General features: G+C 38.7%; 1 protein-coding gene across 3 annotated transcripts in view; it reads right to left on the bottom strand.

The window, feature by feature from the left end:
• Positions 1-943: 943 nt before the first annotated feature.
• Positions 944-13,681, bottom strand: part of sema3b (sema domain, immunoglobulin domain (Ig), short basic domain, secreted, (semaphorin) 3B) — a 90,847-nt gene continuing 78,109 nt past the window's right edge. For all 3 annotated transcript variants that reach the window (XM_026155271.1, XM_026155272.1, XM_026155270.1), the window contains exons 5-18: positions 13,073-13,192; positions 11,989-12,082; positions 11,737-11,856; positions 11,475-11,617; positions 11,269-11,383; positions 8,815-8,884; positions 8,541-8,685; positions 6,994-7,213; positions 6,813-6,904; positions 6,390-6,431; positions 5,861-6,018; positions 5,682-5,737; positions 4,711-4,850; positions 944-4,489 (exon numbers count right to left, since the gene is read on the bottom strand). In XM_026155271.1, the coding sequence (XP_026011056.1) occupies positions 3,998-4,489; positions 4,711-4,850; positions 5,682-5,737; positions 5,861-6,018; positions 6,390-6,431; positions 6,813-6,904; positions 6,994-7,213; positions 8,541-8,685; positions 8,815-8,884; positions 11,269-11,383; positions 11,475-11,617; positions 11,737-11,856; positions 11,989-12,082; positions 13,073-13,192 (2,007 nt within the window). In that variant the 3' untranslated portion in view covers positions 944-3,997. The remainder of the gene's footprint in view (positions 4,490-4,710; positions 4,851-5,681; positions 5,738-5,860; positions 6,019-6,389; positions 6,432-6,812; positions 6,905-6,993; positions 7,214-8,540; positions 8,686-8,814; positions 8,885-11,268; positions 11,384-11,474; positions 11,618-11,736; positions 11,857-11,988; positions 12,083-13,072; positions 13,193-13,681) is intronic.

The raw sequence follows: 13,681 nt of genomic DNA, 5'->3' as shown, positions 1-13,681 counted from the left end.
TTGATTACATGGTCCACTATTGTAGCTCTGATGTCATCAGCAATTCTATTTCTTACTCTTCCTACCCTTCCTCTCCCCCCTCCTCATCTTCCTCTCCCCCCTCCTCGTCTTCCTCTTGCTCCTCCTTGTCCTTGTCGTCCTCTTCATCCTACTTCTTCACCTCCACGTCCTCTTCCTCGGCCTCCTCTTCTTCTCACTCTTTCTGCTCCCTCCATTGTACTCCGCAAACACAGCTTACCTGTATTATAGTGCTTAGGCTGATTGCAAAGTGAACTAATTATCTAAAGAAGTTTTCACATGTGACAGTGTGCCAGACAGTTGGCAAATTAGTGTTAATGATAGCCATACATGTGTATACTTTTGCTAGGAGTGTGTTGGAAATTTGGTAATTGAGTGTTGTGCAGTGAATTGTGCCTACAGTTTTGCAAAGTGTGTGTTACAAAATTGCAAACTGAGTGCAAAGCAGTTTTTGTGCTTTTAGTTTTGCAAACTCAGTGAGTGGTTTTGCTATAAGTCTGAATAGTTTTAGAGATTGTGCTACAGGAATCACAGTTAGGGTTTAAGCATTCAGAAAAAACTGTAAAAGTTGAAATAAACTAAATTTAATAAAAGATTGATCTAAATGTATCTCTCTGTAAAACATATAAAACAAGTAAGTCACTTAAAAATGTAATATTTACACTTCTTTAACCTGCAAGGAGACTAAAAATCAGTGTTTGAAATTTAGTTGTTTCCTTTTTTCTGTTCTTTAAAATTGTCATCATTTTTATTGGACCATCATTCTGAGGTACTGAGAACCTGTAGTTGAATGTTTTTGTAGTGTGAAGTGCATTTAGTTACTATTTTATGTGCAGCTAATTTCCTGTTTTTTCATATTTATGTAACTTCATGAAATCAGTTCATTCTGATAGTTGAACAGGAGAGATTACAAGCAAATGTGGAAGTAACTGCATATTTTTATTGTGTTAATGAAAAAAAACATGACAAGACATTTCACAAATAACTGGGAGTATTACAGTGCACCACGTTACTTTGGCCTTCGACCTTTGAACTTTCATCTACAGACCACTCTACACACAGCTGTTCCTTTGCCATTATATACAGAGCTTTGCTTCCCCCCCCCCCCGAGACTCACACACGGACACACACGCATAAAACAGAAGCATACAATTCACCCACCCTCACACACACACACACACACACACAAACACACACATACAAGCTTCTCCTTGTGAGCTGTTGAACAGGGGTGCGTCACATGACATGGAATCCAACAGGACTATTTGATTGGAGGACTGTGTGCACATCAAAGACTCTAAGTGGACACTGTCTTTAAGGAAGAGCTTCTCCATTGGCTGTAATGTACAAAATTGTTGGGGATGAGTAATTTTAAGCAAAACACAAACAACACAGATGTAAATCTACATGTATAGGAAAAATAAAAATCCACCACAACATATCAGCTTATCTTTGCACATAAATACATACGAATAATAATAATAATATTCAACATTGTGCTTTCTTTCTCCCCATCTCTTTCTTGCCACCACACCTTTGTCAAATGCATTAGCCACTAACATTGGTCATGCAATTTCAAGCACAAAACAACAGCTGGGTTAAAAGGAATACTCAGGCAGTTTGACATCACTACCAGTGTAAAAAAAATGCAGTTTTGTAAGAAGGAAAACCCCTATAGAGTTAATATTAGCACAACTTAAGTAGTTCTGTGAATAAAAAGCAGGCGTTGGCACATGCAGAGACTAGCAACATGCTCCTGCAATGAAAATCAGTTTACTTATTTACTTATGCAGTCACCCCTCTCTACCTGGACGTGGTGTCAAAATGCAGAGTGTCCCTTTTACAGGCGTCAGTCGGTTCAGTTCAGTTTAACGAGTTAATTACATCTCTATAAAGAAGGTATATAAATAACAGCAACAATGAATCCAAACATCAAAAGTCCACTCACAGGTCTAGTTTATGCCATGAAACATAAACAGACCACATATTCATCATGAAAAACAGACTGAACGCAAATAAAAAGCATGTTTTATTTTACAAGGCCAGCCAGTTTCACTTTCTTTCATGTGGATAGACTATGATACATTAAAGTATGGTACCACAGGTAGGCTTCACCTAAGCCTGTACACACAATGGACACTAGGGGCAGGGCTACACACACAATGTTAGCACAGACAACCAACAAACAAAGACTTCTATACAGACAGTACACAGCGAGAGATTAGACTAAGACATGAGAAGGAAGACCTTATAGTACTAATTGTCCATTATGTAGGGATGACATCATTAAGCAGCAGAAATCAGTAATACTAATGACCGGAACACCAAACCGAGAAGTGATTACAACAGTGTATGAAGTCAGATAGAGTTGTTTTTCTTTTCTGTTGCAGTGAAAATGCGCTGTGGTTTTTATAACCGTGCTAGACGAAGAATCTGTGACTCGCTTAATTTAAATCTTTGCATAACTATTTAAAAACAAACAATATATGCAAGAACAGTGTAAAACAAAAGAAGTACCGCTTCGAATACCAAAAAAAAAAAAAAAATTAAAATTAAAATTATAGACTCACTCATAAATATCATGCTAATATATATACCGCAACGTAGCCCAGAAACACAGGTTGTCATACTTGGAGTCCACCAATATCTTTCCTTTTCCTCTTCATCCTGCTTGCCATATTAATGCTCCTCACCCAAAAAACACCCGTCATCATTTCGTCTTAATGTTTACGCACAAAATGTTGAAATCAGCTAATTTTTAATCTTTGGAGTGAGGTTTTGGATTATGTCAGAGCTCTTCCTACTGTATTTCTTGTATTTTTACACATAACAGATACCAGGTTAGTTTTAGACATACTTATTTAGGTTATTATTTGCTTTCAAACTGATTTCTTTGTGCTCCATCTGTGTCTTTGTACTGTAAACATCTTTTTGTCATTTCATGGAATTCCAAGTAGATTTTCCTCTACTCTTTCTACAGTGGTTCAAGCCAGTATGTAAAACAATATATGTAATCACATCAGGCCAAATATGCTTGCTCTCTAAGTATGACCACCTGCTTTGCATTGTTTAATTTAGTTTGCTGTGACATGCCTTAAATTGCCCGAGGAAACTGCAAAATATATTTTTTTAAACAGCAAAATATAACATAACCAGTTATTTGCTGTGATGCCAGGATGCCAGCTCTTTCTTTTGTGACAGCTTTATGTAATATGCGCAAAACCATGGAAAGGTGACATTATTATGAATGCACTTGCTGTGTACAACACCACAGGAAGTTGTTCATTTCTATGAACAAGTTTCAAATGTTACTTTTTTTTTTAACTGCCTGTGCAATTGAACTTAAATAGTAATGTGTTTCCAGTTACTTTTTTGTACGTTCCAGTTGCTCCGTTCGGTCCCATTGTGCATAAAACAAGAGTCCACACTTTTGCTACGCTGGCAGGAAATCTTCAGGGCAGAAAAGCCGTTTGGAGTTAATCCAAAATTTTTGGGCTTACATTTGTTTCTGTGGTTCAGTCCTTTAAAACAGTGTGCACACTGTGACGCACTAACTACACGCAATGTGTAATTGGATTTTTTGAGATGTGGAAATCCTTTGCTATGAACCCATGACAGGTAAGTGAGTTTATTGCTCACACATAAAGGTGTGTTTACTCCCATGTATCTGCTAGTAAACTCACTAATCTAGTGGAACTATAAAGGGATCGTGCAGAATCAGTTAGAGCAGCACATGCAGGGACTGGCCAGTGGGATGAGGACTCAGGGATTGGACTACCATATAGTGGGGGCATCCATAGATAAATATACACAATAGAGGAGGTGCTGTGTGTGTCCGTGTGTGTAAGTGTGTGCGTATGTGGGTGTATCTGTATGCGTGAACACCTCCAGGAGTTCTTGGTTTCTCAGTCTCTGTCGTTCTCCTGCTTTCTTCTTGTTTCAGTCATTCTTTTCTCCCTCCATTTCTTTCTCCACATCGTTACTCCCCTGCACTGCGTGGCGCACGCGGGTTTGGTTTCCCATCGTGGGTCCGACGGTTTCTCCCCTTCCTTATCTCCTGAAGATGCTTCCATTTCTTATTAGGTGGGCGGACAGCAGGACGCAGAGGTGCGATGTCCTTACCCACCTGGTCACCACCGGTGTTCCTGCGTGCCCAAACCTGCTCACAAATCTGGTCAACTGTGTTTAGGTTCGGATGGTCCACCAGCTGCATGAAGTCCCGGTACCAAAGCTTTTGATTGGTCATTGGGGGTCCGCCTCCGCTGCGGGGGTCTAATCGAACAGGGGCATCGGAGGGTAGATTGGAGACAAATGAAGGTGTGGAAGGTACGAGTTCTAAGGTGATGCCTAGTAAAGTTTGGGTGAAGCCGTGCTCCATTGCATGGCACTGGTAGATGCCAATATCTCTTTTCAGGACACGGCGAATCAGAAGACCTCTGTCTGTCTGGAGTATGCGATCATCTAGACGGACCTATAAGCAAGAAAAAAATCAACTTAAATCATGAAAAGAAATAAGCTCTAAAGCTGCAAAGCTGTTGTTTGCTAAAGTAATTATAAACGAAAGAATTTGATTTCTGATCTGATCTGATGATGCAAACACACACAAAACATTTTCATTACCTATAAATGCCACAGTATACTTTAATGACTTTTCGGTCATCATCTCTGGCCAGTGTCAGCCATTCCTCTCACCTCTTCTCGTCGATTCTGTGGATGTTTCTGGAAGGTCCAGGTGATTCTGGCCTGAAGGGATTTGGGGACGCACTCTAAGAAAGTGCTACTTCCCTCTACACCATACAGCTTCTTCTCTGCAATACGATGCTTATGATGATCTGCAGGGGGCAGCAGAGACAAACACAAAATGAGTCAATGTAGAGCAGCACATGTGCTCACTAATAACAAAACATGTCCAGGTTAGAATAAGACAGAGGAACCTGGAAGGATAGGATGGTGAATCCAGAAATGTTACTAGAAAAAACAGACAGGCAGACACAGGTTTGAGAGTAACGAAATTTCTATTCTCTGTATGTCCTGTACATGTGGCAGAATTGACAAATAAAGTTGACTTGACTTGACTTGATAACATTTTCTAAAATGAGTGATATGACCCTAAATCTTAACCACAGCCATAAAATTGCACAAAAGTACTCAAAGACTTAAAAGTCAGCCTACATCAAGGCCAGAGGTGGGGAGAGGATTACACAGATTACTGGTGAAACAATGGTCTACAAACTGCCAAACAGACTCCTGATCAGCATTTTATGGTACTTTGGGGTAGTGCCGATCTCATCACAGACAATTACTCTGACCTTCATTAGTTTTACACAACACAGCTTGCATGCCAAATGATGTAATCGCATTACTCAGGAGCTCCTTCAGTTTGAGCGATTAGCCTGATTCAGTTTTGTGGCAGCAAGACAGCAACAAAATGCTGGTATTGTGGCCTGAGCGGACAGAGGTCACCAGGGGTGAAAGCGGGGGATATTTTAGATTATTTGGCATAAGGACTGTAAGATTTCAGATGGCAAGCTTCTCAGTGAGTCCAAGAAGCATCAGACTACAGCTTGCATAGTTTAGTCTTAACAAATAGGATTAACACCAGTTTTCCTAACATGTCTACAAAAATCATTGTTGTAGATATGGAAATGATGAAAGAATTGTACCTCCTGAGCACAGAGTGTTAGGGTCTCCATTTCTTACATCCTGGCGGCGAAAACGTCTGTAACAAGTTTGACATTTTAGTTTAAGAAAAGGAATGTTTTATTGCATGACAGTATTTGCAAATTCACTTTTTTCTTTTAAGTAAAGATCATCTGTTATAGGTCATGTTAATGTCGAAGACCTCTTTGTGTTTGGCAGGTAGCGAGTACAGGAAGTTCCATCCCAGGCACAGTACGGGTCTCTGGCCAGGCAACACTCAGCGCAGGCCTTCCCGTATACACTGCAGCGGTGAAGTGGAATCTGGGCAAGGCCTGTGTCAGAGCCGACATACAGCTGTTGCTGTGAAAACAAAGCAAGCAAAGAGAAGCATTTAAAACATGCTTTATTCTGAAACAGCACAACAGCTTATGTGCCAGAAATACCATCCATGTGTCCATTATGGCAATTTATGTTGGCTCTCTTTGGTTATATTGTGCAATATCCATCATCACCATTCTGATTTAGTACAGCCTCAGATACTATATTGCTCTTTCGGGGCATATAAATATATTGCTGTGCAGATAAACAGGTCGATTAATTTCTAAGTCTAGATATGTCAACCATTTCCACTGTGAAGAGGAAATAATTGACTAAAGATAATACAGTGCTGCACTGTTTGACATACTCTTAAAAACATGATTTTGGGGCTTTTAAGAATTAAACAAGCATACCCGCTTTGAGGAGATCTGCATGTTGATGATAGATGAGGCGTCCTGGGAAGGAGAAGAGATGTACCAAACTAAATAACATACTTTTTAGATTTGACCAAAATTATCAGTATGTAGTTCAATTTTATTTATATGGCACCAAATCAAAACTTCAAGGTGCTTTATATTGTAAGGTAAATATACTACAATAATACAATAAACAATGGATGTATACATGCATATGTATACAATGTTCTTTCAAACTATCCTTTGTTTTCCTCTTTAGGTCGTGTCCAGGGAGTACAGTACACTTAATAAAAGGCATGCAAGTTTGAATGATCCATTAATTTCAACACTTCATTGAGATTTAATGCTTGTAAGAATACAACATGTCATGATGACTAAATGTGCTAAATACATGTAATTTCATGTACACAGTTTTCTTACTTTGAAAACTTCCAACTCCTCCAGTAAAAGTTCCTCCATGTTGTTCCAGCTCTCCTTGGGGACACTGATCACCTTTAGTACTGTCCCTTTATCTGAAATTTCACACACACAACCGCTTAATAACTAATTTCATCATTTTCCTGTTTAACCCTAGAGTTAGAAATGATTACTGCTCATTCACCTGTGCCAATGAACATGACATCGTACTGTCCATCAGCAGCATTGACTCTGTCCACAGCGATCTGTGTAAAGCTGTAGTCCACATTGGTCCTGATGAAGATGGGCCTTCGGCTCATAGGGTAGACCGGGTTGTACATTAGAGGGTGGTGACGCGCGAACTGAATCACATCATCTGGGAAACCCTTTGTTGACTCAAAGCTGCCGAATGTCTTGCTGGGGCACTAAAGAAGGGCAGAAAAAATCGAATTAGTATTTTGGGAACTTAAAAAGTTTACATTGAGGTTAGTGCACTTTACTGAACATCAGTGGGGATACAAATAAAAAGAGGATTTTAAAAAACTACTACTACAGTGAAACTACAGTGAGTACACATTTTCTCTCAGGACCTGAATGCGTGAACGTGCATGCATGCGGCTGCTGTAAAGCTCTGCAAAAAACAGCTGACTCTGAGTCAGTGCTCTCCTATTTACTATGTTTGGACTCGGTCATTGCACAATGACTGATATTTGATGAGTAAACTTGTTTTGTCTTTCTGGATGTAAACTGAAATTAAATGCCGAACTTCTCAGCACTTTAGCTGACCTGAAGTACACAAAGCACAGTTCAACAGAGAGGTGATTATGGTGTGATGGGTCTCAAGGACTTAAAAGAGATTTACACCAGGTCAGAGTCCAGCCACTCTCTTTAATTAAAATTCCAGTCCTGGATTTTCTAAATGCTGAAAACTCAATTTAGCATCATGCAGCGTCTATTCTCATACAATTCCACGTTTTTCTTTTTACTAATTTGCACTTTATTGAGCCACACTGTTTGGTTTTTTTTTTTTTTTGTGGGTTATGCATTTTAAATCAGAATGTGCATTATGTGCACTTTTTGCGTAAATGTACTTGTAAGCAAGATCGCGTTCTTAAAATCTGATTTGTTCTGCTAATTTTACAATCCAGCGAGGTAATGATGGCGTGAGGGAGGGTTTTCTGTAGGCCAAATACAATTAGTATTCTGCATTCATACAATAGGGATTGTTCTCCAGCAGCAGTAACAGCTGAAGCTCTGCATAACAAATCATGCTGATGCTACACTTGTGTGCTTAGCTGAATGGAAAGGCCCATAATGAGCACATATTGATTGAAAGGAAAGGGGGTTTGGAAGAAAAAAATATTTAATATTGAATACTGTCTCAATGTGACTATGAGGCCATTTTTTTACAACTTTTTTGTTTTGTTTTGAGTTTTAGTTTGAGGCAACAAATTCAACACTGAAGACATACTAAAGAATATTCCACTGTATGTGATGGTCTAGCATTATTAATTTATTGGGTCATTAAATCTATGGCAATGTGCTATATATTATAGGATGTATATATGTTTTGTACTTAAAATCAGATTTTAAGTAATAACTAAACATTAACGTAATCTAAAATATACACTTCCAAGTAAAAGTTTCTCACAATTACGCAAATATGTGTACATTTACTTGATCAGCCAACACTGCACTTCTGGAAACTCTAGATACTGTGACGCTGATGCGCTTTTATGATTACTGACATACCATTCCGGGGCGGGGATAGGGCACTTTTCCCTGGAAGGGGACCCACTGGTAGTTGGGCCCCTCTTTGTGAGCAAATGGCCCCAGGAAGGCCCTCCGGATGTCATTCATGGAGTAGAGACACACAGCTGAGCCTTTAAATACACTGCTGCTGGTGGACAGAGGGAGTTGGGTTAGATGCAACAAAAACACGCAAAACACGCAAAATACACAAAAACGTCTCTCCTCACACACAGACATGCACAAACATACACACGTAATATGAACAGATTCTGACCTGGAAGTGGAGAAGACGGTGTAAACCAGAGGGTTCTTTCTGTCTCTCGTCTGCAGCAGGAAAACATCGCCTAAGGATGCACACACACACACACACTGGTCAGGTGGCAGTAGACTAACGGTCAAAGGTTGAGTGAAAGATAAACAAAACCCTTTGGCCATGTCTAAGAACCTTAACGAGACATGTTACTGATAACTGAGGGTCATGACATGGAACAAAATCCACCACAGGTTCATGCAGCTTATAAAAATCTTTTAAACAAACTGAGTTTCATTAAGTTTTTGCTTCAATTGTCAGGTTTGAGATCTCCATAATAAACAAGAGCGTATTTCTTAGTCTTGAGCCACAAAATGTGTTTCCATGTACTTTAATGAAATTCCTGCTTCTAAAGACATAACATGGTGCACATACTTTAATAGAACAAAAACTTCAGATTAACAATTATTTATTTTTACATGGATATAGTTGGAAAAAATCAAGGTCAAGACAAGAGACTGAAAGTTCATGAGGGAATGTGATGGACAGATGTGGCCAAAGGGTAATTTAGACTTTAGCCTAAACCACTTACTTTTCCTTTCACTATGTCATGAGATAAGCACAAAGACAGATCATATTATAGCCCACAGATACAGCCAAGAAAGCTCTATCGGAAACATCTTGAGAGCTGAAACTCGTGCAGCTGCTCAGCAAACCACATGACTGCAGGTTCGGGGAGTAGTTGTATAACAACAAATAGCTCCTTCTTTTAAAAATATATTCCAATAATAATTTTATTAATACGTATAAGTAATTTCTCATTTTGGTAAAAGTAAATCCTGAATTCCAGATAGAGTGAAACAAACCAAAAGCAACTTGTTTTTTATTTGAAAGAAATCTCTGGTCATCTCAGGTATAGTTAGCTAAATAACTGGCCTGCATGTCTTTTTATTACACCTAACTGACTCATTATGAAGGTGAAAACCCCATAAAAAGGTTCCTAAATGCTTTATTGTTTATATTTTAAAGCACTATTGCTGATTTTAAAAATTACAACAGAAAAATTCTGAATGTCGACTGTAAATCATGTTTGAATGTCAGGTCTCTGATAAAAACTCAGACTTTGTGCTAAAGTGATACTGAGGTCTTCTGATCTTCATGACAGACTCACTGTTAGTGTCTATTCTCTGATGGAATAACTTCCACAATTAGTTTTTGCACTGCGGGTTAATGCTAAATTTATTATAAACAGGACTATTTCAGTTTATAAAAAAAACAAAAAACAAGATGAGGAGTGCCAAACTACCAAACATCACAGCTATGTCCATTTTGTATTCACAGATAGCTTTAAAAGGCAAAAAATGTGCCTAACATTGCTCTTAGGATACTCATCAGCTTGACTTGCATTTTATAACTTCTTATGGGTATGGGTACTGGACACTGCTCTGAGGATGGGTTCAATAAAGGGTCATTTTTTTCCAGAGAAACAAACATGATTTACATTTGTCCTCTGAGTCCAAGGATCCCTCATAGAATCACACTATATTTCACCAGACATTCATTTTATTACAACTGCAAAATGTGGTTAGAAATTGGCGTCTATGCGCCAAACTCATAAATCTCCTCCTGGAGCCAAAGGATAGGGGTTGAAAGAGTGGCACCGTCATGTCAGAGGAAGATATGGAAGGTTTTGGAGCTTAAACAGACCACAAAACTGGGAATGTGTGCTTGGTGTGCAAGGTGTACAGGACAGTCTTTAGAAAAGGCTTTTAAAAATATACACATATATACATATATATATAATGAAAAGTATAACTTCTCGGTGGAAATTCATATAGGTTTACAGGAAAATTGTGGTTTCTTTGTCATTTGATATGCTTTATAAATTTAGTCTCACTTCTGGATTTCATCTCCTGAAAACACATTATAGGTTTTTGTCATATGAAGAGTTACCAGAGACGAGCCTCTAACTTTCTCTAAACCCACAGCAAAAACATTGGCTTTCGATCAGGCCAGAATCTATTACCAATTAATCTGTCACTCATGCTTGCTCCAAGTCTGCAGGAATGTTAGACTGAATGGTAATCTACAATTGAGGTCAGAAATCCTTTTTTTTTTTTATTATGCGTTCCAGGACCTTTTCTCCATTTGCCCGCAGAATGTCCTTCTGGATAAAAATCCAAAAAGGAAAATCAGCACTTTTTTTTTTGCTTTTCTGTTCTCTGTCTACTGAAAAGTGAGACTACCAGATTATAATGCACAATATCTTAGAAGCGGTGACAGGAAAAACAAAACGTTAGTAATGACCAAAGTTTTTTGGTGAAAGTGGCAAACAACCTAACAGGAGGAGGATGTCGAGTGAAAGCTTTGTTTACTTCATTTATGTTATAGCATATTTTTACTCAGCACAATTTTCATCTTAAAATAGTTCACACAGTACATACTTGTACTTCTGACAGTTTGCACAGCTGTACTTACGCAGCTCATCGAAGTACGTGTCGCTGCCATCAGCTCCTGGTACCGAGCAGATCAGACGGGTCTTCAGAAATGTTGTCCACTTGTTCACCAGGCTTCGCTGACCGCCCATATCATTCTGATTGGAGAAAAAATAGCCAAGATAAATTTAAGAGGATATTTTATTTATATTTGTCAACAATCCAGCTGGAATTGCTGCTGGATTTTACCCTGCACAGCTGTCCGATTCTGGAGTAGGTAGATTTTCCCAACCCTTGAGCCTCAACCGCTGTCTCCCGGAAGAAGAAAAAGACCTTATCGTCATCTGGGTTCTCACTTTCAGGGACCCAAAAGGACCCAACAAACTTTGGTTCTGGTAAAGAAAATCAAAGAAAAAAATTAGTCAAAAATAACCTTTCCTATCAACACAGTGTAATTCTTCATGTGAGTCGTCTCAACACATAATCTGATAAAAAAAAGACAAAAGTGCACCATTAAGCCATCTTGAATCATGCTGTTCAGTGCGGATAGAGGGGCGTTTCCCCAGGCTTCTGAAGATGGTGAAGTCCCTTCCCATTAAATCTGTGGCCACGCCTGCATACAGCTCATCACCTAGGAGACAGAATTAGTCAACGACTGTTTGGATAATATATTTGTAGTACGTCAAATCAGCCCAATTTCAAGACCCATTAAATGAACGTTCTTATTCAGTCATCTCATATTAGTTTGCATGGGTGCAATTACCGACGAGCACAGATGCAGCGTTGTGTCGAGGATCATACGGACTCTTTCCTTTCCCGTCCTCCACTTCAGAGGGGTCAATCCTGAACACGTGGTCCTGATGGACAGAGGAGGGAAGGGATTTTACAGCGTGATTATATTTGCATAGTCCTTCTATAAAATGCCAAATTCTTTATACACTTAACCCTCCTGCCATCCTTTAAAAAACTCACACCCATCACCCTAGGGACCATTCTCAGCCACGCCATAAAAAGACCATATATCCATATTTTATTCCACTTTAAATTAGCCAACCTTGTAAAACTACTTCTCCCTGAAATATTCATGTAAAGTTTTAATTATATTTTCGTTGTTTTAACCCTTCAAATCCCAGTGTTATTACATGAGCGCCCTGTGTTATAAGCCCCAAAAACCAAAAAACGAAACTAAATATTTCCACAAAAAACCAGTTGAAGTAATATGTGATTGTCATTATAAGTAGGCCTTTAGATGGACCAAAGATTGGCACCAACATACATTTTGACCTGCCATTATTTTTTTTGCATTTTTTTTGCAATTTAAAAATTAAAACTTCAAGGCCCTGAGTCTTCATTGACATCCAAGAAAAGAAGAAAAAATAAAATCATATGATGATAATTTGGGGTTGAAAAATAGCGTTTATAATGGAAGTCAATGGGCAGAAAATGGTCCCCAGGGTGATGGGTGTGGGGATTTCTGCTGCTCAGCCATTTTAGGCTGATTTAAGGAATTCACACTGGAATATTAACATTGACAGGTAAAAACTATCCTGTGGCAAGTTTGGTTATATTCCACTGAACACAGTGGAAATGGCAGCCATTTAACACATAGCAGTGGCACAAAAAGGTCCCAAGAAGGCAGGAAGGTTAAGACCATATTTTAAGGGTCTGTCGACAGGTACACTGAATAGAGACTAAATTGGTTGGCAGAGGACTGAAGTTTCTGTGTTTGAAACATCTTATTTTCAGCAGATGAGAACAGATAAAGACATTGTATAATATTTTTAGACTTTCTTGTTACACTGTTGCATAGTGAGTGTCGTGTAGGTTGTGTTTTGTACATTCCTCACCTCCATCCTGTGTCCCACCTCGACAAAGGCACAGGTGGGGTGGAAAGCACCCGTTCCACAGGCGTATAAGTGGGTGCGGTTATAGTGGTGTACAATCTTCACGTAGTTCACGCAGTCAGACTGAAAGACACACACACATATAGTACTTATTATTAACTTAAAGGCTGATCTTTAGGAAGTTTTAGGAAGGAAACTGTTTTGTGATTGGCACTCTACAAATTCTGAGACAGAGTGTTAGGTACACTACTGAAACACAATTCTTGCATGAAATACAATGCCCTTTTTTCCAAGCCTGACATAGTGGTAGTGTTTACCTTTAAATACAGTAAATAGCTGTCTGCCATTTAGTCTATGATGTCCCCAGATCCATCTCCTACTCACAGGTTTGACATCATGTGTGTCCTGGTTAATACGACTGACTAACAATCAAATGGTCAAATGAATATCCACACGTAATTTAACCATGTTTCCTAAACTGCTATAATATCACCAATCTCTATAATAACCTTGCTGTCAAGTTTCTTTGACTTATATGTATACATTTATAGAAAAGAATGCAAAATAGTTACATAAAGAAATAAGATAAACTTATATTTCATTATCCATTTT

The sequence above is a fragment of the Astatotilapia calliptera genome, chromosome 20, assembly GCF_900246225.1.
Source record: "Astatotilapia calliptera chromosome 20, fAstCal1.2, whole genome shotgun sequence".
Taxonomy (NCBI): Eukaryota; Metazoa; Chordata; class Actinopteri; order Cichliformes; family Cichlidae; genus Astatotilapia; species Astatotilapia calliptera.
The sequence above is the reverse complement of the archived record's forward strand: the minus strand, read 5'-3'. Positions and strand labels throughout refer to the sequence as shown.